Below are 14,338 nucleotides of genomic sequence, written 5' to 3' on the forward strand. Positions count from 1 at the left end.
CATTGCTCAGGTCACTACAGGATTTTCAGGATGACGCGCCGAGAATTCCCGTCGTCGTCGCCGTAGTCAGATGTCAAAACGCTCCTCGACCGCGTGTTTGGTTTTGGCTCGCGATCACGCCCAACTTTGTGCCCGGAGTCGACCAAAAGAAACCCAAGGATGACGCAACCGCCGCCGGCTGCGGCGGTTGCTGTCAAACACGAATCGCATTGCATCGGTGGCCGCTACCAGCACGGCCTTCGTTCTCCTCCGGTCATCGATCGCTCCAGTACTCGTTCACAGTAACTGAACTGATCGCCATGTTTTCCGACCCAAAGTCTGGTACCACCCCCTTGGTATTTCACAGTTCAGTGTCCTCTGAACGCACGTACCTGTATGCATTTTTCTGACGGAGAAGAGGTTAGGTTAAGTCTTCCCTTGGTCCGACGGTGGACTAACAATTGACGCCGGCGCGTCTGGCTTTTCTCTTCCTACTACTTCTTATTACTGTAGGAAGGAAGAATTCATCGGCTCAGAGCCCTGCCGTAGGAGCTGCCCATGAATTTCAGACAGATCATGGGGGACTAATGGTCCCGCGGACTGATGAAATCTTTTGGAGTCTGGCCTCTCCTCTCCAGCCCTGCTCGGAACAAAGAAAATCTTTTTTTCCTCCTAGTGGTATATATGATGGGCTGCGAAAGTAAAACCCGCTACTTCTAGTGTATTGTAAAATAATAAAACAACATTTCCTCTAAAGTTGCCATTTTAGGAGTGTTATTTGATTTCTTAGGAGCCGCAAGTCAATTTGTTGCTACATGCATTTTACCTGCAACAGTAGATTAAAAGAATTTACGAAATTTTCTAGCATCATATATCAAGCTCAACCTGTATCCTTTTTTTTTTGCAAGAGTGTATCTTAATTGTTGCGATTGGCTATGTACGCTATGGTCGACGAGGCTTCGCTGATCAACTCTCTAGCATAACATAATGGTTTCTCCATTTGAACGAACCGCACAAGATAGTGCAACTTTCTATTGATATTGATATAGTAGGGAAAAATACACGTCTACAGCTCTGAGAGTCTGTCGGTACATACGGACAGAGGTACCTCCTACTAGGGTGTCCAGTTCTACTAGGGTGGTGGACGCGCGATCCGCCTCTACCACCTCCAAACCCTTTGAGCGCCGCTGCCACCTCGCAAGTAAGGGCGCGATGGCGTCTGACTCCGGCGTGTGCGCCAAGCGCATCGTGGTGGACGTGTGCCACCACATGCTCGGCCGCCTTTCCTCGATCATCGCCAAGGAGCTGCTCAACGACCAGAAGGTCGTGGTAGTCCGCTGCGAGGAGATCTGCCTCTCCGCGGGCCTCGTCTGTCAGTAAGTAATCTGACAGAGTGCCCAACCTGATGGGCGCAAGGTTATCCGTGACCTCGCCCTTACCCTTCGGGTGACGAGGCGTACGGTCCGGGTCTGACAGCTGGGATCATGGTCTCCGGACCTTCCCCGTGCACTTATAGGTCCGGCGCCTCCACGTACCCACAAGGGTAGGGTGCTTTGGAATGGCTACCACAGGTCCGGAACCCCCAGGGGGTCCGGCGCCGCCACGCGTGGGAGCCAGACCCTTATAAGCCTGTCCATCCGGACTGGCCTCGGGGGCCCGGACCTCCCTTTCCCCCGGGAAGGGGTCCGGTACCATCACGTGCCGCCTCAAGTTGCCAAGGAGGCGACTGCGGGGCCAACCCTGCCACGTGCCCGTGGCAGAAGGCCCTCCGTGGGATGCCAGCCTAACTACCGCATTAAATACGGGTATGTGGGCTGCGCGCGCCCAAGACAGGGCATGGCCTGCCCACTGACACACTGGGCAGGTATGCTGACACCACGGTAAGTCCGCCTGTTTCCAAGGCGGCGCGTCGCATCACTGTGCATTGTGCGCGGGCAGGGGCGTACAGTCAACTCACAGTGCCGTGCGCGTGAGCAAGGGGTGATGTTGGTCTGCTGCAGGAGAGCTGAGGCGTGCGCTGCCACAGTGTGCGCGGAGGCGATGGCGCGGCGGGTCAGCGCAGCCCCTTCACCTGTCAGAGGGTACTGGTCCAACAGTGACAGCACGTCTTCCACTGTGCGTAACACTGACAGCAGGTATTGTGCTGGTAAGGCGGCACATGACCATATCCTGGCTGTAGATACGCACATCAACTTCTCGATCGAGAGGACTACAGGGAAGAGCTGGAGAGGAAGATCTCCATATCTCTCATATTACAGGCTCCAGTCGCCGGGCCCACCTGTCGGGGCCCCGCATAGTGTATGCACACCCCTTAGTCTATAAAAGAGAAAGTGCGCTCGTTAGAACACGAGTTCTCGGAGGTTCGGAGAAGGGCGAACAAGGTTTAGAAGTTTTCTCTTAGGCCCGGGACAAGGTCCAACAATTTTCCAAGCTTTCTCAAGCAATACAACACACAAGTGGACGTAGGGTATTACGCTCCAGCGGTCCGAACCACTCTAAAATCTCTGTGTCTTTTCCGTGTTCATCCACCCTTTGATCAAGCGTTCCTAGATCTCCCCCAAACACTTCCTAAACTAGGATTAGGCGGGTGCATTCCGCCACCCGGCTGGAGATTTCCTCCGACAGAGGCCATAGGCAGGAAAAAAATAAAGAAAGAAAAAAAAATAAGACTCGTCCGGTTGGATTGGGACATCAATGCGGGTAAGCCCTCAACTTAACTCAAAACTGGCCGGTTGGATTGGGACATTAACGCGGCCGCGACGCACCACTCAAACAGCAGCAGAAACGCGCTATAACACATGGCTCACAGCGGCAGCAAGACAAACCCGCAGCACCTCCCAACATCCTCACACTCATGCAGTCACCGTTGCCTCCACGCGTGGCTCCGCGTCGATAGGGAACCAAGAGAAATAGACAGCACCGTACCGAGAAGGCCACCGCCATACGGGACCTAACCTGCAGTGTCGCCGCAACACCACACACCACTGATAGAGTGATACCACCAGATCCAAACCTCTCAACACAACGCGCGAGGTCCTCGCCACATTCACCATTGGACTCCACCTCGCTCTCTTCGCCTCGAAGAAACACCGCAAGCGGGAGTCTTGCCACGTCCGCCTCAGCACTCCATGTCGTGGATCTGTTCCTTTTGTCGCCATCATAAAGGTGAGCAATGTCGTCCTGCTTCCAAGATCCCCATCAAACCACCCAGACGCCACCGTAGGTCAACTTCATCTCGTTGAGAAACCCGCGTGCATGGCTGCCGCTACCATAGCAGAGAGCCAAGAATATCGCTTGCGCCGTCTTCATGATGTACCACACTGGAGTAGCTCCAGCAAAGCTGAGCCACCCGCCGGAATCCGCTGCAAGCTTGGTCGTCCCACATTGTCGTTGCCACAAGCGCCGTCTTCTGATGCAGTCCCACACCGCACGCCAACTGCCATGATCCGCTGCAAGCAGCCAACCTGACAAGCATGCGGCAACCCCCGGTCGCCACCACAACTACAAACTCCACCATGTGAGCTTGACAACCTCCATTAAACTCTCCCTCCTGCACCAAGCTGCCGCCACCGACTGCAGTCTCTCATGGCCATCGACGTCATCGGTATTGCACAAGCCGAGTTGGGTCTCTATAAACCATCCAAGAAGGGCACGACGCCAGTGGTGCCACCGTCACTTGTCCAGGAATGGACAGAGCTTTCACCTAGAGAATCCCATGCAGTGAGGGTGGAGCTCCAATATGACACCCCCAACAGAGAGAATAACGCCTGAAGGCGCCGCCGCCATCACCGCCAGCAAGAATGCTGGCAAAAGCTTTCGTCCGGAGCGTCCCCACCCAAGCCACTGCATACACCCAGCCCGGCAACACTAGGACCACAGCCATGGCAGACCACCAGGGGCGGCGCTACCTCCATGCACCCCGCCGCCATATCCCGCACTCGTTGCCACTGCACGCCCCTAGCCGCTGCACGCATGCAGCCTCCCGAACCGCTGCCGGCACTTCTCCCACGCGCGAACCGTGACCGCCGACACCTTCTCCCCTTCTCCCACGCCGCCTTCTCTCCGGACCGCCTTCTCCCAGCTCTGGCCAAAGCCAGCGAGCTGCCGCGCGCGTCGGAGACGGAACAACGAACGCGAATTAATTAATCATTAACCTCAACAGAAGGAATATAATCCCAGGCTTAATTTTTAGCCTACTCCGTATTCTTCAGTTCGTGCTTGCTCGGGTTCGTCGCACCCTGACATTTGACAAACCGGGCTGCTTCAATCATCTCCGAGTTGCCCCGAGAATAAAGGGTCCTGCGCGTATGGACAAGGAGCGTGACAGCACCCCAGTTGCGGCTTGCGACGAGCCCACGAAATGCTCCTGAACAGCCACCGTCACGCATTATTTCGTTTGTACTAGAAATATAATAAATCACTGCTATCTGCCCCTGGACGAGAATTCGCCTAAAAACGGCCGGGACACTATTCTATTTTTTATCTATATTATATAAAATAAAAAAGCCTACTTGTAGGCTTAGAAATGTGGCGAGCAGACAGGCAGGCAGGTTGGTAACCATCGCTCTGCTGCTAATCCCGTGACGTCAGTGGCCGAAAACGACCCACCACATCCTAATCTTCAAAAATAACCTTTTAGCAGAGCTTTAACCGGAGCCGGCTTTAGAGCCGTTTTTGAATCCCTGCCAAAGCGGCTCTGCCTATTACTATAGGCAGAACACACAAAACAATTCTTTTTCGAGTAACACACATAACAACTAATATACAGCTTGGGCCAGATATCTATGACTAGAAAATTGTAACTGCCAAGGATCCATTATCATAGATACAACGAGCAACAACCAAGATACAATTTGAACCCTGATATCATAATTAAAAATATTTAAATATTTTAGCTACATATGCAACTTGGGCCATCGATGTTTGTTAGTTGGACAAGTAGGCCACTCTGGTTGAAGGGCCCCATCAGCCGCACTCATCTCTCACCTTGAAGCCGGGCCCGGCGCAAAAGCGCTGCCGACGTGTTATTGCGTGCGTGCCGCACACACTCCCCCGGCGAGGCCAAATGCTCCGCACCGAATCATCCCCGGCGCCCAACTTGCCCGCTTTCCTCTCCTTGTTTACTCCCTTATTTGCAAGCGATCTTGGAAGCGTCTAGGCTCCAGCGTTTTTAAGCAGCGTGTCAATTTTAAGCGCCTTCCCCTTCTCCTATCATCCTCCACCATCACCTTCCTGCGCCAACCTTGTCTGGGAGCTCCCCTTGTCTGTTCCTCCCGCCTGACTGTATCTGCTCTGCTGCCAGCTGCCACCAACCGAGCCGGGCGGAGGAGGAAGAATGGGCGAAAAAAATCCCGGAAAGCTGACTCCTTGCTAGATGCGCCTCAGTGCCCCACTTTTCTTTCCGCCCAGATTAGCTGCTGCGATTCCTCGCCCGATTTGCTCTTCCTCCCCGGAGCGGCCTCGAGTTTGCACTCCTTTCCACTGCGGCGATTGTTGGGAGAGCCCTCGCCGCCGCCTCGGTACTGTTCTTCCCCAATCCTAGCTCGTCGCGTCCTTCCTTGGCCTCGAGGATTTCTTGTTCGAGGATGGGGGATTTCTCGTGCGCCTAGGATTCCCCTTTCTTGCTTGCTTCGGTTCTTGCGTTGCCATAACTGACGTGCCACAGATTGTAGCGGCAGCAGCCGTCCGCGCTTTGCAGACCCCAGCTGCAAGCTTTGGCTATTTCCGCCTCCCCGCCCCACAAATCCCGCTGCAAACTCTCCACCGCCCAAGAAAAGGCGGCGGCTTTTCGCCGGCTGGCAGCCATCTTCTCACGAGTTTGGTGAGGTTTTGGATCAGCCAGCACAGGCCTTTCTGCTGAATATCCCCAAAGGCCTTCTTGGTCTTTGGTTGGAATCGGGAGCTCTGTGCTCAGGCCGGAGCGGGTGGTCTCTCGTCGGAGATGGAGGGGAATCTGCCGCCGCGAGCCCTGATCCCGGGCGGGGCCCCCTTCGATCTGGGGCAGCCGTTCCACTTCGCCGACCAGCCCCAGGTGGTTCAGGTTCACCAGGGAGCTTTCGCTGCCCCCGCCGCGAACCAGATGCAGGGCTTCGGGAGTGCGGTGAAGCCCTCGCTGAGCTCCGAGGAGGACGCCGACGACGGCCACCATGGCCGCGGCAAGGCTGCGGCCCCGACCTCGCAGTGGCACCGGGTCAAGTGGACCAGCGACATGGTCAAGCTGCTCGTGTCGGCCGTGGCCTACATCGACGAGGACATCGACACGGACCACGGCACCAGCAGCGGGAGGAAGAAGCACGCCATGCTCAAGAGGAAGGGCAAGTGGAGGCTCGTCTCCTCGGTCATGACCGAGAGGGGGTTCTCCGTGTCACCGCAGCAGTGCGAGGATAAGTTCAACGACCTCAACAAGAGGTACAAGAGGCTCACCGAGATCCTTGGCCGGGGTACGGCTTGTGAGATCGTTGAGAAACCGGCACTCCTTGAACAGGTTAGCCTATCTGCGAAGCTCAAGGAGGAGGCCAAGAAGCACCTGAGCTCAAAGCACCTGCACTACGAGGAGATGTGCTCCTACCACAACCATAACCGGCACTGCCTGCTTGATGATCCGTCCCTTCAGAGGTCGCTGCGTGTGGCGCTTAGGAGTCCGGGTGAACAGGGAAAGAAGTGCTCGTTTGGATATGATGATGAGGATGATCAGATGTTTCTTTCTGATGAAGATGACGAGGATGATGGGTTCAATGATGATCTGGAGTTCAGTGCTGAAGATCATCGTCATCACAGAGTTCATGGCAGCAAGAAGCTGAAGCATGACCATGAGGGGGGATGTTGTGGGTCTCATCTGTCAGAAGTTGCTGCCATTGACATGAATCAAATGTTTTCTGAGGGAACTGGTGGTTCTGCACAGAAGAATCCAAGTGGTATGAATGCAGTTCAAATTGAGAGACAACGCCTGAAGATAAAAGAGGATATGCTGAAACTCGAGCAGAGCCGCTTGAAGTGGCTGAGGTCCTGCAAGGAGAAGGACAGGGAACTGGAGAAGATGAAGTTAGAGAATGAAAGGATGGAGCTGGAAAATGAGAGGCTGGAGCTGGAGCTGAAGCTTAAGGAAATTGAGATGGGCATCAAACCAAAGAGGATTTACTGATTACATTATGGAAACGGTAGAACTAGAAACTCTAGAGTTGCTGGTAATCCTTTTGTTTTTCACAGTAGCTTAGATATTAGGATGTATTACATAAATTTTCATCTTAGCTAACTGCATATCGGTTAAGTTAATGACTCTTCCAGTGTTAGTCTTACAGTAAGTACAGTTTGACATCTGAATGTGGTATTTAGTTTTATCATTACTTATGCTGTCCGCCTCTCTGCAATTGGATGTGTTATGTGTTGATTGATCTGTTTATTTTCTGATCTGTTTGCTGTGTCATTATTATGACTTGTCTCCAATTATTTGAGGATCTGTCCTGGTTCGTACTCCTTCTGTGGGATATCCATATATGATGTTGAGGCATTGTCTCAATGCACTTTTTTAATGTCATTGTTATACTGATGTCAACCTAGAGCTTGTATCTTCACCATGTTTTCCAGGTTGGTTAGGATAGCTCACTGTTAAGTTTCAGAAATCATGTGGTTTTTGTCGGGTTTTATCCGGCTGCCCATCGAGGGGTATACCCAAGGCGGTAGGTTTTGGGTTAGGATGCGCCGAGATCAGGAAGTCGAAGGTGCCGACAACACAAGATTTAGACAGGTTCAGGCCGCAATATGCGTAATGCCCTACGTCCTGTATGATGGTTTGTATTGCTTTGATGTTGATCTGGTGATCTTGGTTTTGAGGGGGTCCCTGCCCGCCCTTACATGAATCCTAGCCTGATTCTAGCTTAGGAATCGTACTCAAGTACAACTCGAGTTGTTTTCTTCTATATCGACTAGTTCTACTCCGCATGCGGGTAGAATACAACATAAACAAGGTACAGGGCACATCCTATCCCCTAACCCAATACGGACTCCTTGATGTACACAGCCCCGTGGCCCCGGGTCTGATAAGCCCCCGAGCTCTTCGTAGCTGAGTACTGCAGGCTCTTCGAGTACTTCTGAAGCAATCTTCGACTTCTTTGGAAGCTCCGTCTTGAAATTTCTCTTCGAGTACTCTTCTGACTGCATCGAAGCTATGAGGTGCTCATGCCCCGAATTCTTTCTTCTGTATGGGGTGCGATGAATAATCGCACTCCATATGGAGTAGCCCCCGAGTCTTAGGTTGAATCGAAGAATCAAGCTGAGGGTCAAACTAGTCTTGAGTCTTTTCTTCTTATCCTTCGAGTACTTTCGAAAAATAAGTAGTCGATGCCACGTGTCTCACAGCCCCCGAGTCTTGAATCCAAATCCCACAAACTTGGAGATAAGGATCCGAAAGTCGTGGCATGCAGTATTACTCTGAAATTCCGAAAAAAAAAACTCTTTGCCTTCTGCATAGTGAAATTAAGCCTCCCGCTGGTTTATTTAACCGCGCGGTGACTTAAGGTTTTTTCTGCACTCTCAGTCTTCATATGAGTCGTCTTCGAGTAGTTTTGCGGCGTCCAGCCCCCGAGCTTACGAGCCAGGAGAGCCAAAGGAACCATGTCGAGTAGTGCGCATCACCTAGCCCCCAAGCCTGGGAACTAGCGGAACTGTGATGGCACGCCCTACTGCCTGGAGGGTTGTTGCCGAAGCTTGATCTGAAAAAAGACAATACATACATTATGTAGCATAATGCGAAGATACCGAGTAGTACTCAGTAATAATATGAAGGAACCAAAATTTATTCGGTGTAAAAATTTCACGTCTTGCTCTTGCTAGGCCATGTAATTTCCCCGGACAGTTAGCCTGTTACGTTTAATCACCTGATCCCTGATGGCCATAGACCATAGCGTAGGGAACTTTGCCGCATGCACGCGTAGGAGCATAGGCTTACAGAAGAGTCGAGGTTTCACGGATTAAGGCGTGTGCTACCCGAGTACTTTAGCAACCGTTAAGAGAAGACAAAGAAGTCGTCATGCGACAAAGAGGATGCGCGGTGCGTATAAAGTAGTCGGCGATGTGTAGCTCTGGAGGGTTTCGTACCCATCGAGAGACATACACGCATAAGTAGTCGGCGAGTGCGTGTGTGGCAACACGCAAAGATCTATACTTCCATAGGGTGTAGTCCCATGAAGCCTCCAGCACTCAGAACACAACCTTGTGGCGTAGCCTCCGTAGTCAGTGTCCTAAGGCCGTGGCAAAGCCGCCAGCACTCGGTGCATTAAGTCTGTGACAGAGCCTCCAGTACTCGGTGCACCAAAGTTGTGGCTGTCGGTCTAACATCCCAGGAGTAGTCGATCAGGGCGTAGCCTCCGAGGGTTTCATGCCCATCGAGAGGCGTACCCGAAAGGGTAGCCGATTCTGTGGAGAACACGTCGGAAAAGGTAAAAATCACTTAGCTTGATTCGTGGATGAATATCGACGAAGCCGAAGAGCTCGTTAATGGAGCTGCGACGGTTTGTTGATGAAGCTCGACTAGTCGGAGTCGATTCCGACTAGTTTTCAAGTCGAGACGAGTAGTTGAAGTAATCGTCGGCGAGCTGCCGATCGTCCTCGCGAAGTCGAAGTAGTCAAACCCGTCGCTGCTGCGCGCGGATACTGCGGCACAAGCCGAAGTTGAACCGGGTTGTCGAGGTCGACGGCCGCGGTGCATCGACGTTGCAGCGCAAAGCGAAGTCGAACCGAGTAGTCGAGGTCGATGTAGCCGTTCGCTGAAGGATCCGATCTCGAACTCGATAAATCGATCCACCGATGCACATGCATGAAGGTAGCAATCCGCCACCTGGTGAACTAGAAAGATGCCAACGAGTTCGCCGATGGATCTTCGACGCGCCCCCTACCTGGCGCGCCAGCTGTCGGGTTTTATCCGGCTGCCCACCGAGGGGTACACCCAAGGTGGTAGGTTTTGGGTTAGGATGCGCCGAGATCAGGAACTCGAAGGTGCCGACAATACAAGATTTAGACAGGTTCAGGCCGCAATATGCGTAATGCCCTACGTCCTGTATGATGGTTTGTATTGCCTTGATGTTGATCTGGTGATCTTGGTTTTGAGGGGGTCCCTGCCCGCCCTTATATATCCGGGAGGACAGGGTTACATGAATCCTAGCCTGATACTAGCTTAGGAATCGTACTCAAGTACAACTCGGGTTGTTTCCTTCCATATCGACTAGTTCTACTCCGCATGCGGGTAGAATACAACATAAACATGGTACAGGACACGTCCTATCCCCTAGCCCAATACGGACTCCTTGATGTACACAGCCCCGTGGCCCCGGGTCTGACAGTTTTTTCACTGATATTTTTGCATTGCTCAGCTGGCCTACTGCATAATATGCTGTATTGACCATCTCAGGACTAGTAACAGGAGTAATACTAGTGAGCAGCTATTCATCTCTACAAGTATGTTCTGCATTTGTTTGGGCCATCGGTGGGCTACAAGCCTACAGCTGTTAAACATTCAAAAGATTTTATAGTCATGTTCTTACCTCTGTTTATATTTTGATGCTTCGTAGATGCATGTAGTGTCCACTTTGCATGTCTTAGGTGACAGTAGTTCCTGGACAGAATGCCCAGTTTTGTTGAAAAGGGATGAAGAGTAGTATATAACTGCTTCCTTTGAGGTCCCACTGCTGCTTTCGCGGCAATTGTATATACAGTGGGTACCAGTTTGATGCCTGAATAGGATACTTAATGCTATAGCATTACTTTGTTAACCATCTCAGTTGTGTGTTTGTAGGATGCTTTTGTTTTGTATATTAAGTGTATTTCTTCTTTCGTTTGCTATTGTTATTGTTCTTTGACATCTCTGCAACTGCAAGGTCTGTCCTGGTTAATACTTGTTACATTGATATCACTGGAGTGTTTGATATCATCACCGTGGTTTCCTGGTTGACTTGATCCAAGGTACTGTTTAACTGCACAGTTTGAGAAACCATTTTTCACTGATGTTTAAGGTGGTACCTTGCTGATTGTATTAAACATCACTAGGCTTTCTGGATTAACATACAGGAGTACCAGCACATTTCCATGAGCTAGTGTAATTGAAAACCTGCAGGTTATGTATTAGGTTTGGCAGTTGGTGGGCTAGAACTCCAACCATGTATTCTAAATCCCACGCTGTGTTCAATGCTGTTTGATATTGTGAGTAATTTGTTGGTTCTGATGCTATTACCTTTTTGCGTGTAATAATCGGATCCTACTATTTCCTGATGTGGCAGACAAGAGCGCCTGGTTTTGCTGAAAAGGGTTAAGGCTCTGCACCTGATGCCTTTGCGGTCCAACTGCCTTTTTTATTTTTTGATAAACAAGGTCCAACTGCTTTTGAGGCTTTGACCTGAGAACCTGTGGTGTCTCTGAAACGGTATGCCGTGGACATGGTGCAATTACATTGGTTTTCAGTTCTTGCTGTTGCTGGCGAAATGTCTCTGAAATCAGTGATGTCAAGTGTCTGCTACCACATTGAGGTCGTAGCTATGCATTTTCTTGGAAAGAACCGCTTGTTTTCTGAAGAAGACACATTCCAACACCACAATCATGGTGGGAAATGGTCGTCGCGCATCCGTCTCTGACAGACTGGATGTTTTCTGATCCAGGAACCATGATTGCATCCGGAATACTGGAACAGCATTACAGCAAAGAAAAACCACTTGTGCGTGGTCATGCCAGAAGAGGGCCGCTGGCACACGAATGCAATGAGAACTGAAGACACCGTCTTCTGCATATGGGATCCAAGAAATACAGGTAGTCACTTGTGTGTGAACAATTCAGAGAGTGCAAAGGCTGGTCCCAGGTGTGGTTTGTGGAGCCAGGAAATTCTGGGCGCTGTCGTCCTGCAGATGCCCAGCACGGGCCAGCACCTGTATGACAGAGCATGCCTCAGAGGCACCAGTCAGACTCCTGCTCCGGTAGCATTTTGTTTCACCTACTTTTTTTTATGCCTCAATTCTCCTGTTTGTGTGATTGTTTCACCTACTTGATTCTACAACAATCTGCAACATGGTAGTGCTAGAATTTCATATGTGCAATGGGGAAGCTTGCTGCGTTGTGCTGTACAGCGATGGAAACGCGAGCTGCCTGGCCGGCGGCCGGGTCCTGCGCCCCAGGGCGCTTGCCGGAGGGGCCCTGAGCCTGAGCCTGATGGGGGCCTAAAGCCTCTTTTAAAGACTCGCACGCTTTTGCAGTTTCCCAGAGCTGATGGTGCCGAGACCGGCGGCAAGGCCACATTGCCCACTCGCAGCCTCGCTACATATAGATATAGGCCGCATTGCAGTCTCTCCTCGCAGTCTCTTCTCCCTTGCCTTCCCGTCTCTCCTGTTGGGGCGAGCCTCCTCTCCTCTTGTTGGCCATGGGAGCGTGCGCGACGAAGCCGGGTGACCTCAAGGTCAAGGGCGAGGCGCCGCTGGTGGCGGAGGACGCCGCGGCGGCACCGGTGGCGAGCGAGGAGAAGGCGAAGGCCGACGGGGTCGTCCCGGCGGCCGCCGAGGCCGACCCGGCTGACGCCAGCCGCCGGAGGTCCCTCAGCGACCTGCTCAAACAGGTGAGCAGCGGCTTCGTTTCCTTCACTACTGCTTCAGTACTTAAGAGTCTTACTGTCCTAAGCTTCAGTTGTCTATGCTTCTTTCAAATGACCCCCCCAAAAAACATAACAAATGCTGCTGCCATGGATTAACATGAGTAAACCAATCGCTGCACTTGTTGCCTGATTCTTCAGGATGCAGAGACTATTGATAGAGAGGCGGCAGAGAAGGTCGTGACTGCGGAGCCAGCAACAGGTGCTGTCGGCGACGCCGGGGCAACGATGGGTGATGGAGAGGCTGATAAAGAGGCAGCAGAGGAGGTAGCGGCTGTGGAGCCAGCAACAGGTGCTGCCGGCGACGCCGGGGCAACGATGGGTGATGGAGAGGCTGATAAAGAGGCAGCAGAGGAGGTAGCGGCTGTGGAGCCAGCAACAGGTGCTGCCGGCGACGCCGGAGCAACGATGCGTGATGGAGAGGCTGATCAAGAGGCAGCAGAGAAGGCCGTGGCTGTGGAGCCAGCAACAGGTGCTGCCGGCGACGCCGGAGCAACGATGGGTGATGGAGAGGCTGATCAAGAGGCAGCAGAGAAGGTCGTGGCCATGGAGCCAGCAACAGGTGCCCCCGGCGACGCCGGAGCAGCAACGATGGGAGCACAAGCACCAGTCCAGGCCTCAGCCGCAACCGAGCAGGACGGCGAGCTGAAGGACGATCCTCATGGCAACGTGCAGGCGGTGGTGGAAGAAGAGAAGCGTGTCGATCCTGACTCGGTCCAAGTTGTTGTTCCTGCTGCCGCTGCTGCTGCTGCCGCCCCAAGTGCCGAGGAAGGCAAGGTTGCTGATGATGCCTCTGCCTGAAAACAAGGACATTGTCTTGCGATTCTTTCTTTCTTTTTTTTTATTGGTGAGGTACAATTTAATGGCGTGGTGAGATTGATAGCTTGTGCTGGCAAGCTGATCTGGAGTGCTGGGACTTGGGAGGGCAGTTGTTGTGGACCAGGTTGTGCATCGCTGGATTATGTTACTGTTTACACAGATTTTTCTAGGAGTATCAAGCTGTCCTTACTATAAATGATTCAAACAACTTGCATTTGCAATCAAAGCGAGTATACAGCTGCGTATATTTTTTTTTCATTAAGAAGAAGAAGAATGACACAGTTCATACAGCACAAGCCGTTCAAACGGTCGCAACTAGCTAGGTAACTTTGAACAACCAGAATGCTAATTACAGGCGCGTGATTTACTGACGAACTGCAGCAAAGCTGAGTTCACTAAGCTTGTGCGCTCCCGGCTTTAATCCAGAGCCTGGTCTCTTCACCAATGTCTTGGTTCTTGGACCAGCTGAGCAACCGTTGCTGAGCTCACAAAACTGCCTCAGGATTTGGGAGGAGATTGGACCTGACCTCGCTGTGCAGCACGCCATCTTCCACCACGCACCCGGCGGTCAGGCACCCACCCCCGATCCTGGCCGTCTCGTGCACCAGGAAGTCCCCGACGACGTGCTCGCCTGGCTAGCCGGCCAGGTGAGCTCTTCCTGACCGAACCCAGGTACAGCTGCAGGCCGGTGATGTAGTCCCTTGGCCGCCCGATGTCCACCCAGAACCCCGGAAGAACCATGGCGTAGAGCTTCCTTCGTGGCCATAATTGTAGTCTCACCACCACTGGTGCTGTGAAATCGTAAGAGCTAGGCAAAAGGGTATTCACTATGATATCGCAGTTTAGGACGAAAGAAGGTTCACCAGATACATCCACAAGCTTATCACTGGCAAGAACAAGAGGGCCAGCGTCCCTAGGGCT

At 52.2% G+C, this 14,338-nt stretch overlaps 2 protein-coding genes across 3 annotated transcripts; both read left to right on the plus strand.

Annotated features, from left to right (window-relative positions):
- Nucleotides 1-5,054: 5,054 nt before the first annotated feature.
- On the plus strand, nt 5,055-7,372 carry LOC112884725. The gene has a single exon (XM_025950256.1). The coding sequence runs from the start codon at nt 5,921-5,923 to the stop codon at nt 7,118-7,120; it is 1,200 nt and encodes a 399-aa protein (XP_025806041.1). The 5' UTR covers nt 5,055-5,920; the 3' UTR covers nt 7,121-7,372.
- A 2,866-nt stretch (nt 7,373-10,238) lies between these two features.
- Nucleotides 10,239-13,638, plus strand: LOC112884734 (circumsporozoite protein-like). 2 transcript variants are annotated; one of them, XM_025950278.1, is made up of 3 exons: nt 10,239-10,932; nt 11,017-12,565; nt 12,740-13,638. In XM_025950278.1, exons 2-3 carry the CDS (start codon nt 12,374-12,376, stop codon nt 13,397-13,399), a joined length of 852 nt encoding a protein of 283 aa, XP_025806063.1. In that variant the 5' UTR covers nt 10,239-10,932; nt 11,017-12,373; the 3' UTR covers nt 13,400-13,638. The 2 variants fall into 2 exon arrangements, with proteins under 2 accessions (XP_025806063.1, XP_025806055.1); XM_025950270.1 differs by having other exon boundaries at nt 10,239-12,565.
- The last annotated feature ends 700 nt before the right edge of the window (nt 13,639-14,338 follow it).

Source organism: Panicum hallii, chromosome 1 (assembly GCF_002211085.1).
Source record: "Panicum hallii strain FIL2 chromosome 1, PHallii_v3.1, whole genome shotgun sequence".
Taxonomy (NCBI): domain Eukaryota; kingdom Viridiplantae; phylum Streptophyta; class Magnoliopsida; order Poales; family Poaceae; genus Panicum; species Panicum hallii.